Here is a 19,030-nt window from a genome sequence, read left to right as displayed (position 1 = left end):
AAAGTTCAGGAAATTTATGCAAACCGTAATAGGCATTTCTGCCATTGAATTTCAGTGATATCATCTAGGATGGTCTGGAGGATTTCTAGGGAAGATTCTGGATGGATTGCATGCACACTGCAAGGCATAGCTGCCCTCCCCTGTTTTGAAATATAGATAAAAATATGTTTAAAAATAGTTTTCCCAGGATTTACAATGATGATGGGAGATGGGCATTTCAAAAATGTGAAAAATAAATGATAAATTGTATAACTTTGGAGGGCTCAAGACAAAGATCCAAGAGTATGGCAGCTTCTCAATGAACTAAATAATACAACCAATCAAAAGGTGGTCTGCTGTCATAGAGACCCAAGTGGCTTGTTAAAGTAGGGCAGTGTAAGAAAGAAGGATGAAACCTGCAGCCTCATTCCACTGGGGATGAAAATGTGTAGTGAAGATAGTATCCTCGAGCTCCCGGAAGAATCTCTTCAACACATCTGTCACATCTTCAACAAAATTGTTGCTGATATGCAATTTGACATTTCTTGCATCTCGTCGAAACTCTTCCATCAAAATTTTGATACGAGATTTTGCTCCATTCTTCCGATAAATACCTTCATGCTGTAATCCTGATGAAGAAGGAAGGGAAACAGGCGTTATAATAATATGAAATGTATATAGAGATTCTCAGTCATCCAGGTAACGGTTGTCCCAAAAGTGCTTTTTCAAAAGGCAACTGGACTTTGTTTGTTTGTTTGTTTTTTGAGCTGAAGAAGCTTCTTGGTTGAGAAGCGAAACATCTTCAAAGAAAAAAACAAAATCTAGTTACCTTTTGAAAAAGCAATTTTGGGACAATATGAAATGTAATATTTAATATTTAATGTTAATATACATATAATATCTTAATCCTCAGCAGTGTAAAAAAAAAAGAAACAAACATGGAACAGCTACTTCACCAATCCAAGCAATGCTGCTATCTGCAGTGGCTTGCTTTCCTACTGGCTACTCTACAGGCATTGGTCAGAGGGGGAGGTCTACCTCTCCTCTTCTTTCCTGAGAAGGAGATGGCTGGCCAGCAATTACTGTGTAAATGGCACTTAGAGCAGTTAAACTGAAAAACAGAATTGTTTGTGATGTTATAAGCCAGAGTTTTGCAACCATTCCAACTTTGCAGACCAGCGAGGGGGGGGGGAGCAGGCAAGGAATGGTTTCGCATGAATGGCTGGCAAGCTTGCATGTAGCTCATTTGTGTCCTGTTTACATAAATGGAGTGCGTGCGCACACGTTCACCCATTGCTCATGCAAGTGGGGATGTGCACGCGCACACACACTTGCCCACTGCATCCATGGCCTGGTTCCAAACAGCTCATAGCCTGGTAGTGGTCCAGGGGTTGAAGACCCCTGTTCTAAGCCACCTAGAGCAGTGGTGGCGAACCTTTTATAGACCGAGTGCCCAAACTGCAAACCAAAACTCACTAACGTATCCCCAAGTGCTGGGTAGGCGTGGCCCACTGGATGGGCGTGGCTACAGCAGTCATGGCAGACAGGGTGGGCGTGGCCACCTTGATGTTGCTCCTGGAGATGGATGCCTATGGGGGCCGGGCTGGATTGGGGGAGATCCAGCGGGTCCCTGGTAGGTAGGGTGGTGCGCAGGAGGCTCATCCTGCAGGGTGAGGTGAGGTGTAAGAGGGGCAGGGTGGGGATTAGGGTTAGGACGCTGCTGCTTTCCCCCCAGGATGGAGCGCCCTGCTGCGGTCTAGCGACAGCAGCAAAGCTTGTCCTCCCCACTCAAGTGGCCAGCAGCGGCTCCTGGGCTCCATCCAAGTTGAAGAAAGCGAAGGCGCAACAGCGGGATTGCTCTCAATAAGGCGGGTGCACACAAGCGAGCAACGCACCCGGCTCTTATTGTTTGAGAGTAATCCTCCTGCTGTGCCTCTGCTTTCAATTTGGATGAAGCTGAGGTACCCAAGCTGCTGCACTGCCTGCCTCCCTCTCCCCCTGCCCCCTGTGCCTCAGGTCGGCGCAACCAGCAGTTTGCTCAGGTCCATTAGGCTGCCACTGCCGAGGAGAAGAATGGTGAGGTTTTGAGCCAGCCGGCCAGGCAGGCAAGAAGTAAGTCAGGGGATGGTGGCTGGCTGGCTGGGGAGGAGGAATAATGGCTGCTTGGGGGGGGGGATTTGCCAAGCCTCAGGGCACTGGCATTGGCTGCTCCCCCCACCCAGCCCATTTCCCCGGCTCCATTACCAGCAGCAGCTCCCTCAGTGACTGCCCCATGGCCCTCACCGTCAAGTTTCCATTACACAAGCTTCCTGGAGCTAAGGAGTTACTGAGTCGCCAGGCGGGTCTGGTGGGGGGCGTTGCCTTCCGCTTTTCCTGCTGTGGCATTGGCTGCTGGTGTTGCCCTCCTGAGAGGAGGGCATGGTGATTGGTTGGTGGCCACGCCATAAATGGGGATTGATCTTCCCCCAAACCCCACCACTGTCAAAGGAGCAGGAGGAATGGGGAGAAAAAAGGGAAACTGGCCAAACTGGCCAGGCACTGAAGCCCCGCTGAAAAAAGTGGAGCCTCTTTGCGAGCCTGCTTAGCCTGCATCAGCCTTGCTCTCCACAGTGCACTGCAGCTGATCTGAAGCATGGAGAGCACGGCTGATGGGTGAGCGCATAGCAGAGCTGCATAGATTCTGCTGTTTTCAATGGTGCTTTTGATCAGCTGCAGCAACCCTAACCCCATCGCTGTCAAAGGAAAAAAGCAGAGTCTGTGTGCGCTCCTGCCTTGCCCGTATCAACCAGCTGCAGCATGCCATGGAGAGCCTGATTGCAGCTGATCAGAAGCGAGGGAAATGCCAGCGGCAGCAAGCAATCCATGCAGAGGGTGGGGGGGGGGGAAAGCTGGCAGCAGCGAGGCAATCCATGCGGGGAGGGAAACGCCAGCTGCAGCAAGTGATCTGTGCAGGGGGTGGGAGGGAAACATTGGCGGCAGCAAGCAATCCGTGCAGGGGGTGGGGGGAAATGCCGGCAGCAGCGAGGCAATCCGTATGGGGAGGGAAATGCTGGAGGTAGTAGCGATTTGTGCAGGGGATGGGGGAAAATGCCAGCAGCAGCTAGGCAATCTGTATGGGGAGGGAAATGCTAGTGGCAGCAAGCGATCCGTGCGGGGGGGGGGAAAGCTGGCAGCAGTAAAGCAATCTGTACAGGGAGGGAAATGCTGGTGGAAGCAAGTGATCTGTGCAGGGGGTGGGAGGGAAAATGCCAGCAGCAAGTGATCTGTGCAATGGGGGGGGGGGGAAACGCCGGCGGCAGCAAGCAATCTGTGTGGTGGCCAGCAGAAGGGAGATCGTGGCAAGAGCGATCTTTTTCTCCATTCCCTCCCTGGCCCTTGAGCTCAACACCTCTTTCTTTGCACGGTGAGTGAAAGCGCTGGCGCACGTGGAGAGGGGGAGGGGAGCAGCCCGGCCTCACCTCCCTCTGGGGCGATGGCGCGTGTGCCCACATGGATGGCTCTGCGTGTCACCTGTGGCACGCGTGCTATATGTTCGCCACCACTGGTCTAGCTCAGTCAAACTGACTTAATCATAATAATAGGGGACTTTAACTATCTTGATATCAACTGGAAGACAAACTTTGCATCAAGTGCAGATCAAACAGGTTCCTGACAAACCTAGCAGACAATTTTGTCTCTAAAAGGTGTAGAAGGAACTAGAAGGTCAACTATACTGGACCTAATTCTCACTAAGAGAGAAGAAATGATAGAGGGGGTTGAAGTTGCAGGAATTTTGGGGGAGTTCCTTACTGAATTAATGAAACCTGAAGCTTAGGTATGATACACAAGCCCATCATTGGACCTAGAACCTTGTGGTACCCCACTGCTTACTTCCCCCCATATAGAAATGGATTTTCAAAATGGATTTTGAAATTGACTGAATTAGCAGATATGGTGAAATTAGCTGCTTTGATTAGAGATAATGAACTAGACAGATTTATAAGAGATTGGAAACTGTTTGTGGACTTTCTACACGCTAAATATAATAACAAATGGTTAACAGAGGAATTTGAAGATTAGTGTGATATTTAGTTTAACCTGTTGACTGCTTTTTCTTCTTTCTTCTTTTACAAATATATATAGGGGAAGAGAATTTACTGCTTTTTCTTCTTTTTTTTCAGTGACCAGCCAGGGTGGATCCTATATGTTAAATGTTAAATTTATTTAATCAACTTTTTCTCTTTTTTGTATACTATTTTTTTTGTTAATGTTAGTATTGAATGCATGCTTTTGTTTTGTTTAATTTTGTTTGTTTTTCTGTTTTGCATTTTACTTTTTATGATGAAACAATAAATAATAAAAAAGAAGAAATGATAGAAGGGGTTGAAGTGACCGATATTGGAATTCAATGTAGTGTAGGTACAAACAACAAAGTCAAAGTAATATCTTAGACTTTAAGAGATCTGATTTCAACAGACTTAGAGAGAACTTGGGAAGGTTCCATGGATAAAAATCTTTAAGTGGAAAACAACTCAAGAAGCTTGGGAAAGTCTGAAAAATGAGATTATAAATCCCAGTCTACCACTGGAAAAAAAAAACAGATCTCAAAAGAAACCAGCATAGTTGGTTAAAGAAAAGAAAAAGAAAGAAAGAAAGAAAGAAAAAAAGGATAAGTATAAAAAAAATAGAAAGAGGACATATAATTAAAGCAGAATACCAACATATAGCCCAAATCTGCAAATATGAAGTCAGGAAAGTTAAGGCCCAGAATGAAATAAAACCTCTGACAAATGTCAAAAATAATTTTTAAAAAGTTTCTTTCAATATGGAAAAAAACAAGAAAAAAATAAAAAAAAACAATTGGTCCATTAATGGGAAAAAGTGGCAAGGGGGTGTAGGGCAGCAGAGAGAAAGCAGAACTTCTTAATTCACATTTTAAGACTTTAGAAGGTCTGCATTGAAGAGCAACTATGGGAAGAAAGCCCCCCTCCTCGAGAAAGAAATATTTTTGGAAATATTTAAGAGGCAGAAAAGCATGCCCAGTTTTTTCTTAATATCCCCAAGTCTCCCTCCCCCCAAGCAGAAACCAGCTGTGTAGAAATGCAGATGTAAACCATTCAGGAAGGTTGAAGCTAGAAGATTAAGAAGACAAAGACACCTAAAATCTACATACCCCACCCAAACTCTAAGACAGGACATAATAGGATTAACCTACAGATGCCAAAGGGGCACACTCAGACTCAGGTCAAAAGTACATGACACAGGAAATACAAAGCCTCAAACAGGAACAGGAAACAATCTCAAGAGCCCCAGAGGGTATAAAAAACCCACTCCCTACATGTGCTCTCTCTCTTTTCTTCCAGAGCCATCTTTCTGTCTGGCTCTCTTCTTCAATAAACTGCAATCTTCTTTCTAAAGCAGTCGCCATGTTGTTTATTCCTGGCTTGGACTGAACCATGATGAAGACTTTTCCTTCAACACAACAAAGATGATTAGGGACTGGAGGCCAAACTGATGAACAGTTGTGGAAACTAAAAACAAGGAAAAAGTCAGGAAAATGAGCGGTCCACTACTAGGAGAAGATGGCAAGGAGGTGATGGGTAAGTAGGGAGAAAGTGGAACTGCTATGGCTGGAAGGGCAAACTAAAAAAGAACATCTGAAGGTGCTGAGGATGATTCACCTGAAGAAGACTATGTTCGCACATGATAGCAATCTTCAAAAACGTAAAAGCCATTGTTCACATTTGTTTCCAGAAGATAGAAGAAGCAGATAAAGAAATAGATTTCAGTGGAACATCAGGAAAAAAAATCCAAATGATAAGAGCCATTTAACAATAGAACCAACTATTCAGAGGTGGTTGACTTCCTCAATGGCATTTAAATAGCTGCTAAATGGCCATCTGTCAAGGATACTGAAATAGTGGATTCCTATCCCCCACAAAAGATTGGACTAAATGATCTCCAAGGTCACTTCCAGTTCTTGCATTCTGTTGTTCTGTCAGTTTATTTGAAATGGCTAGTCAAGAAACTGGCTCAGTTTTCCAAACACTGATAAAGAATTACTATAGAAAAGCTATTAAGCTATTACAAAAGAACGCTAGCAACTGTTGTATATCAAATACAAGCCCTATGTATAGTGAAATCAAGGTTCACATTCTTATGCTTTATTTTCTTGCCCATGCAGGGTAATAGACTTAAAGCCACTCTTTTTCAGGCAAGAAGGATGGTTTGGTTTACTCTGATCACAATATAGTATACATTATTTTTGGTTGATTGAAGGAACCTCTGAGTAACTTACCATATTGGGTGATAAATGAAATACAACTGCTCACAATAATGGGAATGCCATTCTTGTTGAGCTGCTGGTCTTGCAAGGCATTCCCTTGACTTCCTGCTGAACTCTGAATAGCTGTGCACCATGAAGAAAAGTCTAGCTGTGACGTCCCTTGAAGACAGAATGTCCTAAAAAGGAAGCATGAATAAATTTTGATTACAGCAATCAGAAATCAGGTGCTTCTTTTTATTTCCTGGAGTATGTCCTCTCCTTTCCCAAGTATTCCACTATCTTGTCGTAGTCAACACTATTTGCTCCCTGTGATTCCCAGAAATCATTCCACCGCAATAATCAGTATGTCTCTAATATGGCCTTCTGTAACAGTATGTTGCTGCCCAACCCTGCATACATTTTATTCTCTAAAGTCATATCTGTTTTACATAATGAACAAACCCGCATAGAGCTTTCAGTTACATTAACAGGTCACATACTATCTGTTAAAGTAATTGAAAGCACTATGCAGGTTCATACATTATGTAAAAACAGATAAATTGTTGGAAGTGATGTAAAGCCTGTGCAGGCAAGACATAATATAATATTCTTATCACTCTGCTGTGAGAGAATAAGGAAAGATGGGCCATATATACTATTCTGATAGGTTTTAAATAGCCTACTTCATTCTTTTTGCTGGAGAGTGAGATCACTTCCAAACTAACTTATAGAAGGTCTCCAGACAAAGAACAACAAGAAGAAAAAGTGTCCTTATAGAAATGGAAACTTCTTGTTGCCTTATACCACCAAAGCTTTATTTTCTAAGCTATCAAGGAAATTTGCCACAGATGCTGGCCCTGTCTTCTGCTATACTCTAGCCCAGGGGTAGGCTGGCTCAGGAATTCTGGGAGTTGAAGTCCACGAGTCATAAAAGAGTCAAGGTTGTCTACCCCTGCTCTAGCCCCATGTGATTGGCAAGAACAAAAATAGGCAACAGGGTCTTCACATACAACAATATGCCCCTAGACACCTCCCTGTCTATAGCAAGTTCTTTCCCTTAAAAAATTATTGATTCTATTAAATATGAATAGAAAATTGGCATGCTGCAAAACCAAACATTACTCTCCAGTATGTGTATTTGTGTGTGTGTTTATGTATAAAAATTCCCTTCTTATAATATGGATGGCATGTGTCTTTTGCAATCTCAGGTCCTCTACCGGAGGTCTGGAAATTTAAGGGTTCTGTGCAGCATCTTATCTGCCCCTAGCATTGCACTCTTCTGGAAACAGAGCTCTGATGTTGTTCCTGGGACTTGTTGAAGCCCCTTTTCCAGTTTTCCAAATTGGGCTTGGTGCTGTGAAGAGGACTTTGGATTTCTAGACCACAGTCTGCATTACCTACAAGAAGAACTTCTGGCAAGGGATGGGCTACACCTCACAAGAACCAGAAAGAGTGTGTTTGGAAAACACATCTGAAGAGCTTTAAACTAAAACTAAGAGGGGAGGGTGACCAATCTTTAGCATCTTTAGAACCTAATCCCAAGCATAAATCCCAACACAAACAAACAAACAAACAAACAAGGAGATAGAAAGTGAAGGGAAGGAAGAAAAACTCAGATACAAACTAGGAGATCTAGGAAGCATAGCTACAGTCAGCCATAAAGGACTCAGATGCTAATGCTGAACAATTAGGGAACCAACAAAACAGAACAGTACTACCAGTAGTACCTGAAGGCAAGTATGATATAGTCGTCATTACTGAAACTTGATAGGATGAAACTCATGACTGGAATGTTCTGATGGAAGGATATAAACTGTTCAAAAGAAACAGACCTAACAAAAAAGGAGATGGGGTTGCATTATATGCAGTGCTTTTTTTGTAAAAAAAAAAAAAAAAAAAGTGCTGGAATTCACACATGTCAAACAACCTGCCTTGCCTACCCTACAAGGTTCCATCCAAAAAAGGTGCCGGAACTCCGTTCTGGGCGATCTATGACAATAAAAGCCCTGATTATATGTAAGAGATCACAACATCTCTACAGAAATGCATAAAACCAAGGATGAAAGCCTCCTTGAATGCACTTAGGGAAGAAAAACCAAATGTACAGGTACAGATATTGGCACAATAATAGTAACTGGAGAGGGATCTTGGAATCCTAGTGGACAATCAATTAAATATGAGCCAGAAGTGTGCTACAGCCTCCATAAAAGCCAATGCTATCTTAGGCTGCATTAACAGAGGGATAGAATCAAGATAACGTGAACTGTTAGTACTGCTTTATAATGCTTTGGTAAGACCAAATGTGGAATATGGCATCCAGTTTTGGTCACCACAATATAAAAAAGATGTTGAGACTTTGGAAAGTGTGCAGAGAAGAGCAAAAAATTGGGGTCATGGAGGCTAAAACATGAAGAATGATTGCAGGAATTGGGATTGTCTAGTCTAGTGAAAAGAAAGACTAGGGGCAACATGATAGCAGCATTCCAATATTTTAAAGGCTACCACAAAGAAGAAGGGGGCATCCTATTTTCCAAAGCACCAGAAGGCAAGACAAGAAGCAATTATTGAAAGAAAAATCATCATCATGGTTCATTCCAAGCTGGGAATAAACAAAATGGGACTGCTTAGGAAAGAAGGTTCTGTTTATTGAGTTGCCAGAAACTTCAGTGACACAGCATCACCTTGGTATATGACACACTTAATGACCACTTATATGAGCTGTCTTGAGTTGACTTCCAATATTCCATAGACCTATTGAGTTCTTGAGGAAGATCTTTAGTATCCTGTTGACTTATTATAGTGCCAGGAATTCACAGATCCATGTAACTGGTCTCAAGAGTTGATTGTAGCTAGTTTATCCATGATCTTATGCCGCATATCAGCTGCTGTGCCCTGAAATGGAGAGGTTGGCAGTGATGATCCAGCTTCAAATGCACATCCAATTCTTCTTCCAGATCTTCTTGAATCTGGCATGTAATGTGTAGTTGGTCTATCTCAAGTTGTGAGAGGAACTTATTTTTCACTATGCTGAAGTGTTTGGTAATTAACTATTTCATATTTAGTGTGGATGAAGGTCTTCTGTCCATCCATAGTTCCTGTCCATACATTTCATATATTCTCTCTCATTAGGTGTACTGTTGCAGTAGCATTCCATCAATTCCAGATTTTTGTCTCGTCCATGTATGGTTTTCTCCAGTAATCTACTTACTGCCAGATTATCCTTGTTCCCCAACATCTGACATGGACCGTGTTAATCTGGGCAACAGCTGAACTGGAATGATTCTCCTAGCTCAGGGGTGTCAAACTGCCGGCCCACAGGCCAGATGCATCACAGCAATGGCAAAAAAGTCGCAATACATTGCGACATGTCATGTGATGTTGCGAGTTTTACACCCCTGTCATAGCTCATGTCACTTTCATATTTGAAGTAGGCAGGTGAAACATTAAGGGGTCATTTCCCAAGGACCCCTATTTGTAAGATAGGTAACATCTGGGATTTGAATCCTGGTTTCCCACTCAAAGGCAGTGGTCTAACCATTATAATATCCAGTCACTCAAACCAAATACCCTCTAGTGAGTATATGTTTGTGTGTGTGTGTACATTTGACTCATTAAAGATCTTACTGGAAAATACAGCATCCTAAAAGCTTATCTCACTCTTGTTATACTGTTTTGTGACTGATTATGCCTTTTATAGTAGCCATTTTGTGAGCAAATTTACATTGCAGCCATGTCCACACTCTTAAAATTCTGAACATGCTGTCTACCAAGAAACATCTTTCTTGACTAAGAAAATGATACCTTAACTACCAGTTCAGAAAAATCAGATGATAGGTACCAAGCAAATTATACAAAATTCTATGATTTTTCTGGAGACTTCCCATCATGATTTTGATTATGTGCCACCAAGCTCATGGAAATATCAGAAGTGTCTATATTAAATGTTCCAGTAACAGGAAGAAAAATAGCTCAAATGGTCACAAAGAAGAGGTGAGATCCCCAAAGAAAACAAGCATGTGGTGGTGATTGATGACTCAGAAGAACAGAATAAGCAATTTGTAGACCAGACAACCTATATTGAGAGAGGTATGTTATCTCCCAGGTGCAAAGATCAAAGATATGAAAGAGAGGTTTACCCTTTCTCCTCTTTCATATTGGGATGAATAATACAACAAAGTGCCTGAAAAAATTATCAAGGGACTATGAGAAACTAGGCAGGATGGCAAAAGTTTTAGGAACATGGGTGGTGTTTTCGTCAGTAATTCTGACAGAAAATCAATGCCCAATAAGGAAACGGAGGTTTTCAAAAGTAAACAGCTGGCTCAAGGGATGGTGCAATTGAAAGAACTTTGGATTTCTGGACCATGGTTTACATTACATACAAGAAGGACTTCTGACAAGTGATGGGCTTCACCTCCTAAGAACAGGGAAGAATGTATTTGATAAATATAGCTTTACACATCCAAAGGACTTTAAATTAAAATTGGAGAGGCAAGCTAAATTTTTATGATAATTCTTAGAAAACAAATTATACAATGAGGAAGGGAGCAGTAGCAATAAAGAGGCACTCAGATATAAAACAAGAAGAGACACAAGAAGCAAACTCAAGGTCAGCCATGCCCGTACACTAATGTATGGACCAAACAGGGAGAATTTGAAGTCCTAATACATGAGGGCAGGTATGATATTGTTGACATTACTGAAACTTGGTGGATGGAACCCATGACTGGACAATCAATAACATATAAGTTATTCAAAAGAAACGGACTCAGCAAAAGAGGAGTTGCATTATAGCAGTAGCCAGTGCTTTTTTTTGTAAAAAAAAAAAAAAAGGTGCCGGAACTCACACGTCATACAACCTGCCTTGCCTACCCTATAAGGTTCCATCCAAAAAAGGTGCTGGAACTCCGTTCTGGGTGTTCTATGACAAAAAAAGCCCTGTCAATAGCATTTATTACTTTACAGCACTCTCTGAATGGTTTACAATGTCAGCATATTGGCCCCAACAATCAGTCCTCAACTTACAACAGTTCATTTAGTGACTGTTCAATGGAATTGAAAAAAGTGACTTATGACCATTTTTCATACTTATGATTGTTGCAGTATCCCCATGGTCACATGATTTACATTTGGATGCTTGACAACTGGTTCATATTTATGATGGATGCAGTGTCCTGGGGTCATGTGATCACCCTTTGCAACCTTCTGTCAACAAAGTCAATGGAGAAGCCAGATTCACTTAACAACTGTGTTACTAACTTAACAATGCAGTGATTCATTTAACAAATGTGGCAAGAAAAGTAATAAAATGGAACAAATAAACAAATTTAACAAATTTCTCACTTAGCAATATAAATTTTGTGCTCAATTGTGGTTGTATGTCGAGGACTACCTGTACCAAGGATGAAAATATTCTTGAAAGTATTTCAATGAATATTTGAGGGAAAAATGATATTGCTATAGGTATGTAGTACAGACCACCCAACTAAGCAAGGATATAGATTATATCCTATAGATTTGCTAATCAGTCAGCTGAGGTGTGCAGGAAAGATATCACTGTGATAATGGGGGACTTTAACTACCCTGACATCAACTGGGAGACAAACTCTGCATCAAGTATATATCAACCTAATGGCAGCAAGGTATGAAGGTCATCCAAGCTGCCTGCTAAACAGGCAAGTTGGAGCAATATAGGAAGGTCCTGAAGATGTATTATCACTTTAGCAAAGGCATAGTTTAATACTGTGTGTAGTAAACTAATATCACTCCTGATAGAATAGAAAAATCTTTGCTGCTCTTCTCTGCACTTTTTCCAAGGCATCAGCATCTTTTTTGAACCATAGTAACCAGAACTGGAAACAGTATTCCAAGTGTGACCTCACTAGTGCAGTATAAAGTGACTGTCAGATCCCCTCAAACCTCATTCTTGGGGTTCTGCCATTCTGTTGGGAGGGGGGAGGTTGCACGCTGTTGGGAGGGGGAAAGTCCTGTGGGCTCCAGGATGTATTTCCTTTATTTTGTTCTTTTCACCTTTGATGTATCCTTCTGGGTGTGTGTGTGGGGGGGGGGGGAGGAATGTGCCTGGAGCCATCTGCCTTATCTCTACTCCACTGGAAGAGACCGAGAAGAAACTGAAATACCTGAGAACCACACCTCATTGCCCCGGGTCCCATAATAACCTGTGGATTGGCTGAAGTCAAACTGGACAGTTGGGCACTGGGGAGGGGTTTGAAAGGGGAGTTTTAATGTAATGTTTTGCACGGGAATTATTTAGATCTTGCCTTGTCTTTCTGCTTTCACTGTCAATAAAAGTTGATTGAAACAATGCCTGTTTCAAGAGTTCTGCTTTCTTGGGAGCACTAGCTGAGGCAGGACCTTAGAAGCACGAAGCCGAAAACACCAGCCTGAAGATGATGAATGGGACTTCATCGAAACGTCGCCAAGACACTTCCAATTTTACGCAGGAGAAAACTCGAATAACCAAAGACCTACATACAAACACCCGCGAAAACCTCAGAAAACACACACACACACACACACACACACACACATATGTATGTATATGTGTGTGTGTGTGTGTATGTGTGTATGTGTGTGTATATATATATATATATATATATATATATATATATATATATATATATATATATATATGTAGGTCTTTGGTTGTTCGGGTTTTCTCCCGCGTAAAATTGGAAGTGTCATGGTGACGTTTCGACGAAGTCCCATTCGTCATCTTCAGGCTGGTGTTTTCAGCTTCGTGCTTCGAGGAGCAATGTGTGGTCTTAGCTTTTTCTTCCTTTTAACTGCCAGTGGGGGTAAGATGACGAATGGGACTTCGTCGAAACGTCGCCAAGACACTTTCAATTTTACGCGGGAGAAAACCCGAACAACCAAAGACCTACATACAAACACCCGCGAAAACCTCAGATATATATATATATATATATATATATATATATATATATATATATATATATATATATATATATATATATATATATTTCATTACACCATATGAAATAATGTCTTTGCTGTTGTTGCTAAAATGATAATCCATCTTCAGGATCTTCCTATATTGTTCCAGCTTACCTGTTTAGCTAGCAGCTTCATGACCTTCATACCTTGCTGCCATTAGAATGGTATATACTTTCAGCATTCTTTTGTCATTATCACCTGCCATGATGAGACAACATCACAGATTGGAGGGGACTTGCCATCCTAATGACTAACAAATCTTTAAACTTTTGTTACTGCTACAATCAGGTAGTTTTTAAGTGCTGGATTTGTAGAGAGATCAAAATTCCATAGCTTAGGAAATGCTGTATCTTATGGAATTGTAGGATAATCAATGGAGTTATATTAAATTCCAATGGAACTTAAGAATGCAAAAAAGGTGCCGGTTTATTTATTTAAAGACCCTCCTGCTTACATAACTCACCTGCCCATTTCTACCAGGATCAGCATCTGCTTTTTCTCTGGACCCTCGGCAAAAGGAACAATACCTTTGGTAGGAAGCAGTACATGAAAAAAAGAAGGAAATACAGGAATGTGTGAAGCATCCATTTTTAGCCAAGTCAAAACTGAAGCTCTATTAAGGGGCAGCTTTTTAAAAAAAAAAAGTTTGTAACTTAGAAGCTCTATTAAGGGGCAACTTTTTTTAAAAAAAAGTTTGTAACTTACAATCTGTGACTTCAATCAAAAGAACAAAATAAACCTTTGGCAGAGATCCCAGCAGAACATACAGTGCAACAGAACTTGCTATGTTGTTTCAATGTATACTCATCTAATAGGCTTCTAGAATATCTACTCTGCAAAGTACAAATGGGATTTTCTTCAGCCTTACTCTGGCTTTCTTCCTTTGCCAGCTAACCTTCCATGTCAGTGCCTTTGAATCATCAAATAGTTCTCTCTCTATTTTTATATATATTATTTGAAATAAGAAAGACCATTTGGTTGAAGTTTTTTTGGAAGGACAAGCCCATTGGTATTCATTAAATCGCCTGCCTATTACTCCAATTTCCCACAATTGTCCTGATTGGTTTATCTTCCATTCAATCTATTCTTCTTCCTTTTCCTCAAATATATTCTGATTTCTTAATTTGTAAAAAGTCTTTTCCATTTTCAATGTTGTCACTCCCTTTTCTGATTTTTCAGTTGGCTGGGTCTGTTGGTCAGTTGGGTCCTCTGTCTTAGTGTTTAGTTGTTCCACCAAACAACTTTCAAGCAACGTGGATGAAACTGGGTGAGACCTGATCCTCTCTTTAAAATTCTAAGTTTTTTTTCCTGTAAAAGCTGCCCAAAGTATTTTTTTCCCCTGTGAGGAGAGAGGGAAGGGAATTTTTACCCCACCCTGTAAGAAAAGCAGTGACTAACTACCCAGGGGAAACAGAGCAATTTTAATCTAATTGGGTGTATATTCTTTTGAAACTTGGGGATGAAAAGTGTTCTTTTTCTTATTGGAGACTTTTTTTAAAAATAAGACTTGAAAAATCACCATATAAGTTTTGGACTTAAAAAGCTTAAAACGGCATTGGTGATATTGTGTGGCAAATTGTGGTATTACAATTTGTTATTGCCTAAAAGAGACTTGGCTTGAAGCCCAGACTTCAGATAAAATTTATTTGACCTTGACAGTTACCACCCTTGAAAAACCCAGCTGCAAAGAAGGGATTTCTGGACGGCTTATCTGGCCTGCTTGAACTATGAATGTAAACTTTTACTAACTTTCGGAGCTATACTTGGGAAATTGCTTTCCTATTTCCCTGCATGAGAAGCATATGTTATTACATGATGGAACACCTTGGATTATAAACTCTTACTTGATAAACAATTTATCCTATAAAGACCACCTATAAAAACATGAAATAGATGTCCCATACCCAGCTACAAAAGACAAAAAATTATTTTTAACATTTGATTCTAAAGTCTTCAACTTAACATACTATCAAGAGAATATGGATGAAGATCAGGAAAAAATCCTTTCCATGTTGAAATCAATACACGAAACCATCCTTTCAGCTTGTGACAAAATAGGAAGCAACACAAAGGAACAATGTACTAACTTAAATATACAAACCCAAATCTTGACTACAAGCAAAGAACTAACAACGCAGAAAACAAAAGGAATATTTTTAGGTTTTTCTGGTTAGACTGTTATGGATACTAAGTCAAAGGCGATCAAACAACTAAAAGCAATGATTAATATCTAGTATCTCTAAATATAGGTGTTACACTTTTTTCATTTGTTGGAGAAAGACCTGGACTTACTGAGTTCTTGAAGCTGCCTTAGATTGATGCTGTCTTCAACGGCTCCCTCTTCTTCTGGACAAATGAAGAGGTGAAACTTCTGGAGGATGAAGAAACCTTGCAACCACTGATTGGGATTTAACATTGATTTGTAGTAGAGTCTACCTACCCTTTGGAATTCATAGCCCAGCAGACAGTGACAACTGAGAGGGGTGAACCACTGCAAAAGAAGATGATACCAGTTCTGAAAAGGATATTTTGAACAAAACATGCACACTGATTATGGCTATATTTATTTACATATGGATAATTTATTATTTATTATCACATCATCCTATCTGTTGTAGCACAAAGTCAAAACAAGTTAATTTTCACAAAAAAATTTAAAACACAAATACAGTTTAAAATAATTAAATATTACAGACGTAAAGGAGCAATTTTCAATTGCATAGTAAATCAACCAAATAATTTAAAAACAGAGGCAGCAGCAGTAATATAAGTCATGAAAAGTCCAACTCAGAATGATTTGTTATATGCTTTCTGTCATACTAAGTATTCCAAGTGTTGCCAGGTAAGTAATTTATTATCATATGAAAATATAGTAGTCACAGAAATAACATATACACAAGCTGTGATAAGAATGGCAAATAAATACAGCTATGTGGGAAGATGGTTTTAATGTAAGGCCATGTGAAACTTACATTTGCAGGGAACCTGGGTTAGAGAGATTTTCCACAAAAGAAGCTTGGGAATATTTGAGGATTAAAAAAAACCCCAATCTTGCCTATTGATTGTTGAGTTTATGATGCACTGATACCTAACAGAGTGACCTGATATACTAGAAGAGGGGGTACACTCTACTCTGAATTTCTAGTGAACATTATTTCTCACCATTACCTTGCCAATAGCACTGGCCCAGGACTGTAGGCTACTGGAATCACCACCTACCCACAGCTGTATTCGTTCATTGTTCAGATACAGTTCTAGCATGAAGCAAAACCTGTTTGTAGCAAACAAAAATATCACTGTGAATAGATATCTAGTAAAATAATTTGTCCACATAGATATTAAAAAGATAAAAAATAAACCATAACATAATGGGGAAATTAATCTATTAATCTTAATTTTGAAATTTATTTTATGTATTATAATTTATTGTCATTAAAGATTACTCTTAATACTTATTATGATTCGTTGCACAATCAACCAGATGTTCAGACTGGATTTGGCATTTTTGTCTACCTATCGTATCTTTTCCAAGAAACTGGGATAGGCAGATGTGGATGTTTGATGATGTTACAGATATTGTTGCAGGATGTACGCTGTTCTGAATAAAGCTGCCTTTTGCAATTGACTGATAGTCAATAGATGTTCAAGTGGTGCTCCAGTTGTTTTGGGATTGCACCAAAGATGCTTATTGCTATTGGTACTACTTCTGCTTGCGTTGCTACAGTTGTTCTATTGCTGTTTGTAGGTCTTTGTATTTTGTTGTATTCTCCAGTTCTTTCTATTCTATTCTGCTGTCTCCAGGTACTGCTATCCAGACTTTTTTTATATCTTTCTTATCAATAGCTGTTAAATCTGGGGTGTTATAGTGACAGGTTCCTTTTGAATTTTAAAGTCCCAGAGCAATTTAGCTTTTTTCTTTTCTATGACTTTCTTTATTTTATGATCTCACCAGTTCTTGCTTGCAGGCAAATGATATTTCTTGCATATCTCCCAATGCTTTATTGTTGCTACTTTATCGTTCTATTACTTATAGTAAGTCTGTGCAATCTTCTTGCAGCAGCTAACCAGGTTGGTCCACAGTTCTTTCAGCTTCTTTGCATAGGCAACATTTGCTATCTATTGCTGTCTTCCCAATTCTGGCTTTGTAGCCATTTGTTCTTAAGGCTTGTTCTATCTTTTTTTTCAAAGTATATTTGCGATGCGTAAACACAGTGGTGGGATTCAAATATGTGAACAACCAGTTCTCTGTGTGGATGCCACTTCTGGAAGTCCTTTCTGGGCCTGGGCAACAAAAAATTAGCTATCAGTTCTACTGAACTGTTGCAAACTGGCTGAATCCAACCACTAGGTAAACATCTTTTCTTCTAGTAGTTCTGCAGTTATTGGCCCAGTTGCTCAGCCAACAGTCCTGAGTCCTATAGCCCATTTTTCACCAGATGTCCAGGAACTCCAACATCTACTGCATTAACCTGGGTGAGCTGATATGGATTTCTGTAATTTATCACCATATTTTTTATGGGAGAGACACTCTTTGTCTGACTCCTCTGATGAGATTTGTCCAATATAGTTGAACCTCTGGCATAGCTCTAATCTTCCTCAGAATACACAAGCCCCACAATCACATCAAGGTAGTGACTCACTGGGAGATGATGATGATTAATCATTGCAGTCAGCCAGATGTTCAGACTGGGTTTGGCATTTTTGTCTACCAAACCCGGTCTGAACATCTGGCTGACACTGCAATGATTGATGATGATGATGATGATCATCATCATCATCATCATCCATTGGTGAGATACTACCTTGACATGGTTGTGTGGCTTGTGAGCTCTGAGGAAGATGAAAGCTATGCCAGAGTTTCAACCATAGTGGACAGTTCTCATCAGAGGAGTCAGACAAAGAGTGTTTCTCCCATAAAAAATATGGTGAGACGTAAATTTCAGAAAGCCACACTGGCTCGGATGTTGCCCGGCTTAACAAGGTCCACGCTAGATGTTAGAGTTCCTGGATATCTGGTGAAAAATGGGTTACAGGACTCAGGACTATTGGCTGAGCAACCAGGGCCAGCAGCTGCAGAACTGCTTGAAGAAAAGCTGTTTACCCACTGCAAATATACAATGACTGTAAATAAAGAAATAATGATCTGTTGTTACAGATCAACTCCAACAAGAAGAGGATATTTGAAACAAAAGCACCAGTTTTGAAAAGAAGAATATCCAGAATCAGAAATAACAGAACAGAGGCTAGCAGATCAACACCAATTTATAATATGAAATAAAGTATTCACAGAAGCAGATTTGGAAGAACTGCAAAGGTTTACCCAGGGCAAAGAAATCAAAACCTTGCCAGAAGTAAGAATATAGAGGCAAACCAGAGGGTGTTGGCAGTAGAGGAATCTAGCAGGGATATAAAACTGTTTTCATTTAGAAACCAGGCACCCTCTCTTCTGCCTCAGAAAGAACAAAGCCCTCTAACTAAAGAAGAGAATTAAAACAAAGAATAACTGAGCACCTAGAACAGCACAAAAACATCAGAATAAGATTGCCTGCATTGAAGCTTATTCCAAAGAAACATCTAGAAATCAGCATTAAAAGATGCAAATACTGCAATATCAAGTATAAGCACCAACTCACTGCAAGAAACAAACCAACTAATGTACAGCACAGCTGCAGTTATAACTGAATACCCAGGATGCAAAAATCAACAAAGAAGAAAAAAAGTCAAATAGTGCACCATAAAGATGGAAGATTAGACTGGAAAATAAGATCAGCAAGTTGAGATCAAATGCAAGCAAACAAGAATAGATGAAAGAAAAGAAGCTGAAGAACA

General features: G+C 40.3%; 1 protein-coding gene across 4 annotated transcripts in view; it reads right to left on the bottom strand.

The window, feature by feature from the left end:
• The window catches only part of ARAP3 (ArfGAP with RhoGAP domain, ankyrin repeat and PH domain 3), a 120,697-nt gene that overhangs the window by 51,354 nt on the left and 50,313 nt on the right, over positions 1 to 19,030 (bottom strand). For all 4 annotated transcript variants that reach the window (XM_039326042.1, XM_039326041.1, XM_039326039.1 and 1 more), the window contains exons 17-21: positions 16,370 to 16,472; positions 15,494 to 15,692; positions 13,665 to 13,728; positions 6,257 to 6,420; positions 396 to 608 (exon numbers count right to left, since the gene is read on the bottom strand). In XM_039326042.1, the coding sequence (XP_039181976.1) occupies positions 396 to 608; positions 6,257 to 6,420; positions 13,665 to 13,728; positions 15,494 to 15,692; positions 16,370 to 16,472 (743 nt within the window). The remainder of the gene's footprint in view (positions 1 to 395; positions 609 to 6,256; positions 6,421 to 13,664; positions 13,729 to 15,493; positions 15,693 to 16,369; positions 16,473 to 19,030) is intronic.

Source organism: Crotalus tigris, unplaced genomic scaffold (genome assembly GCF_016545835.1).
Source record: "Crotalus tigris isolate CLP2741 ecotype Arizona unplaced genomic scaffold, ASM1654583v1 scf7180000024339.11422700, whole genome shotgun sequence".
NCBI lineage: Eukaryota > Metazoa > Chordata > Lepidosauria > Squamata > Viperidae > Crotalus > Crotalus tigris.
This window is presented reverse-complemented; position numbering and strand designations above follow the sequence as displayed.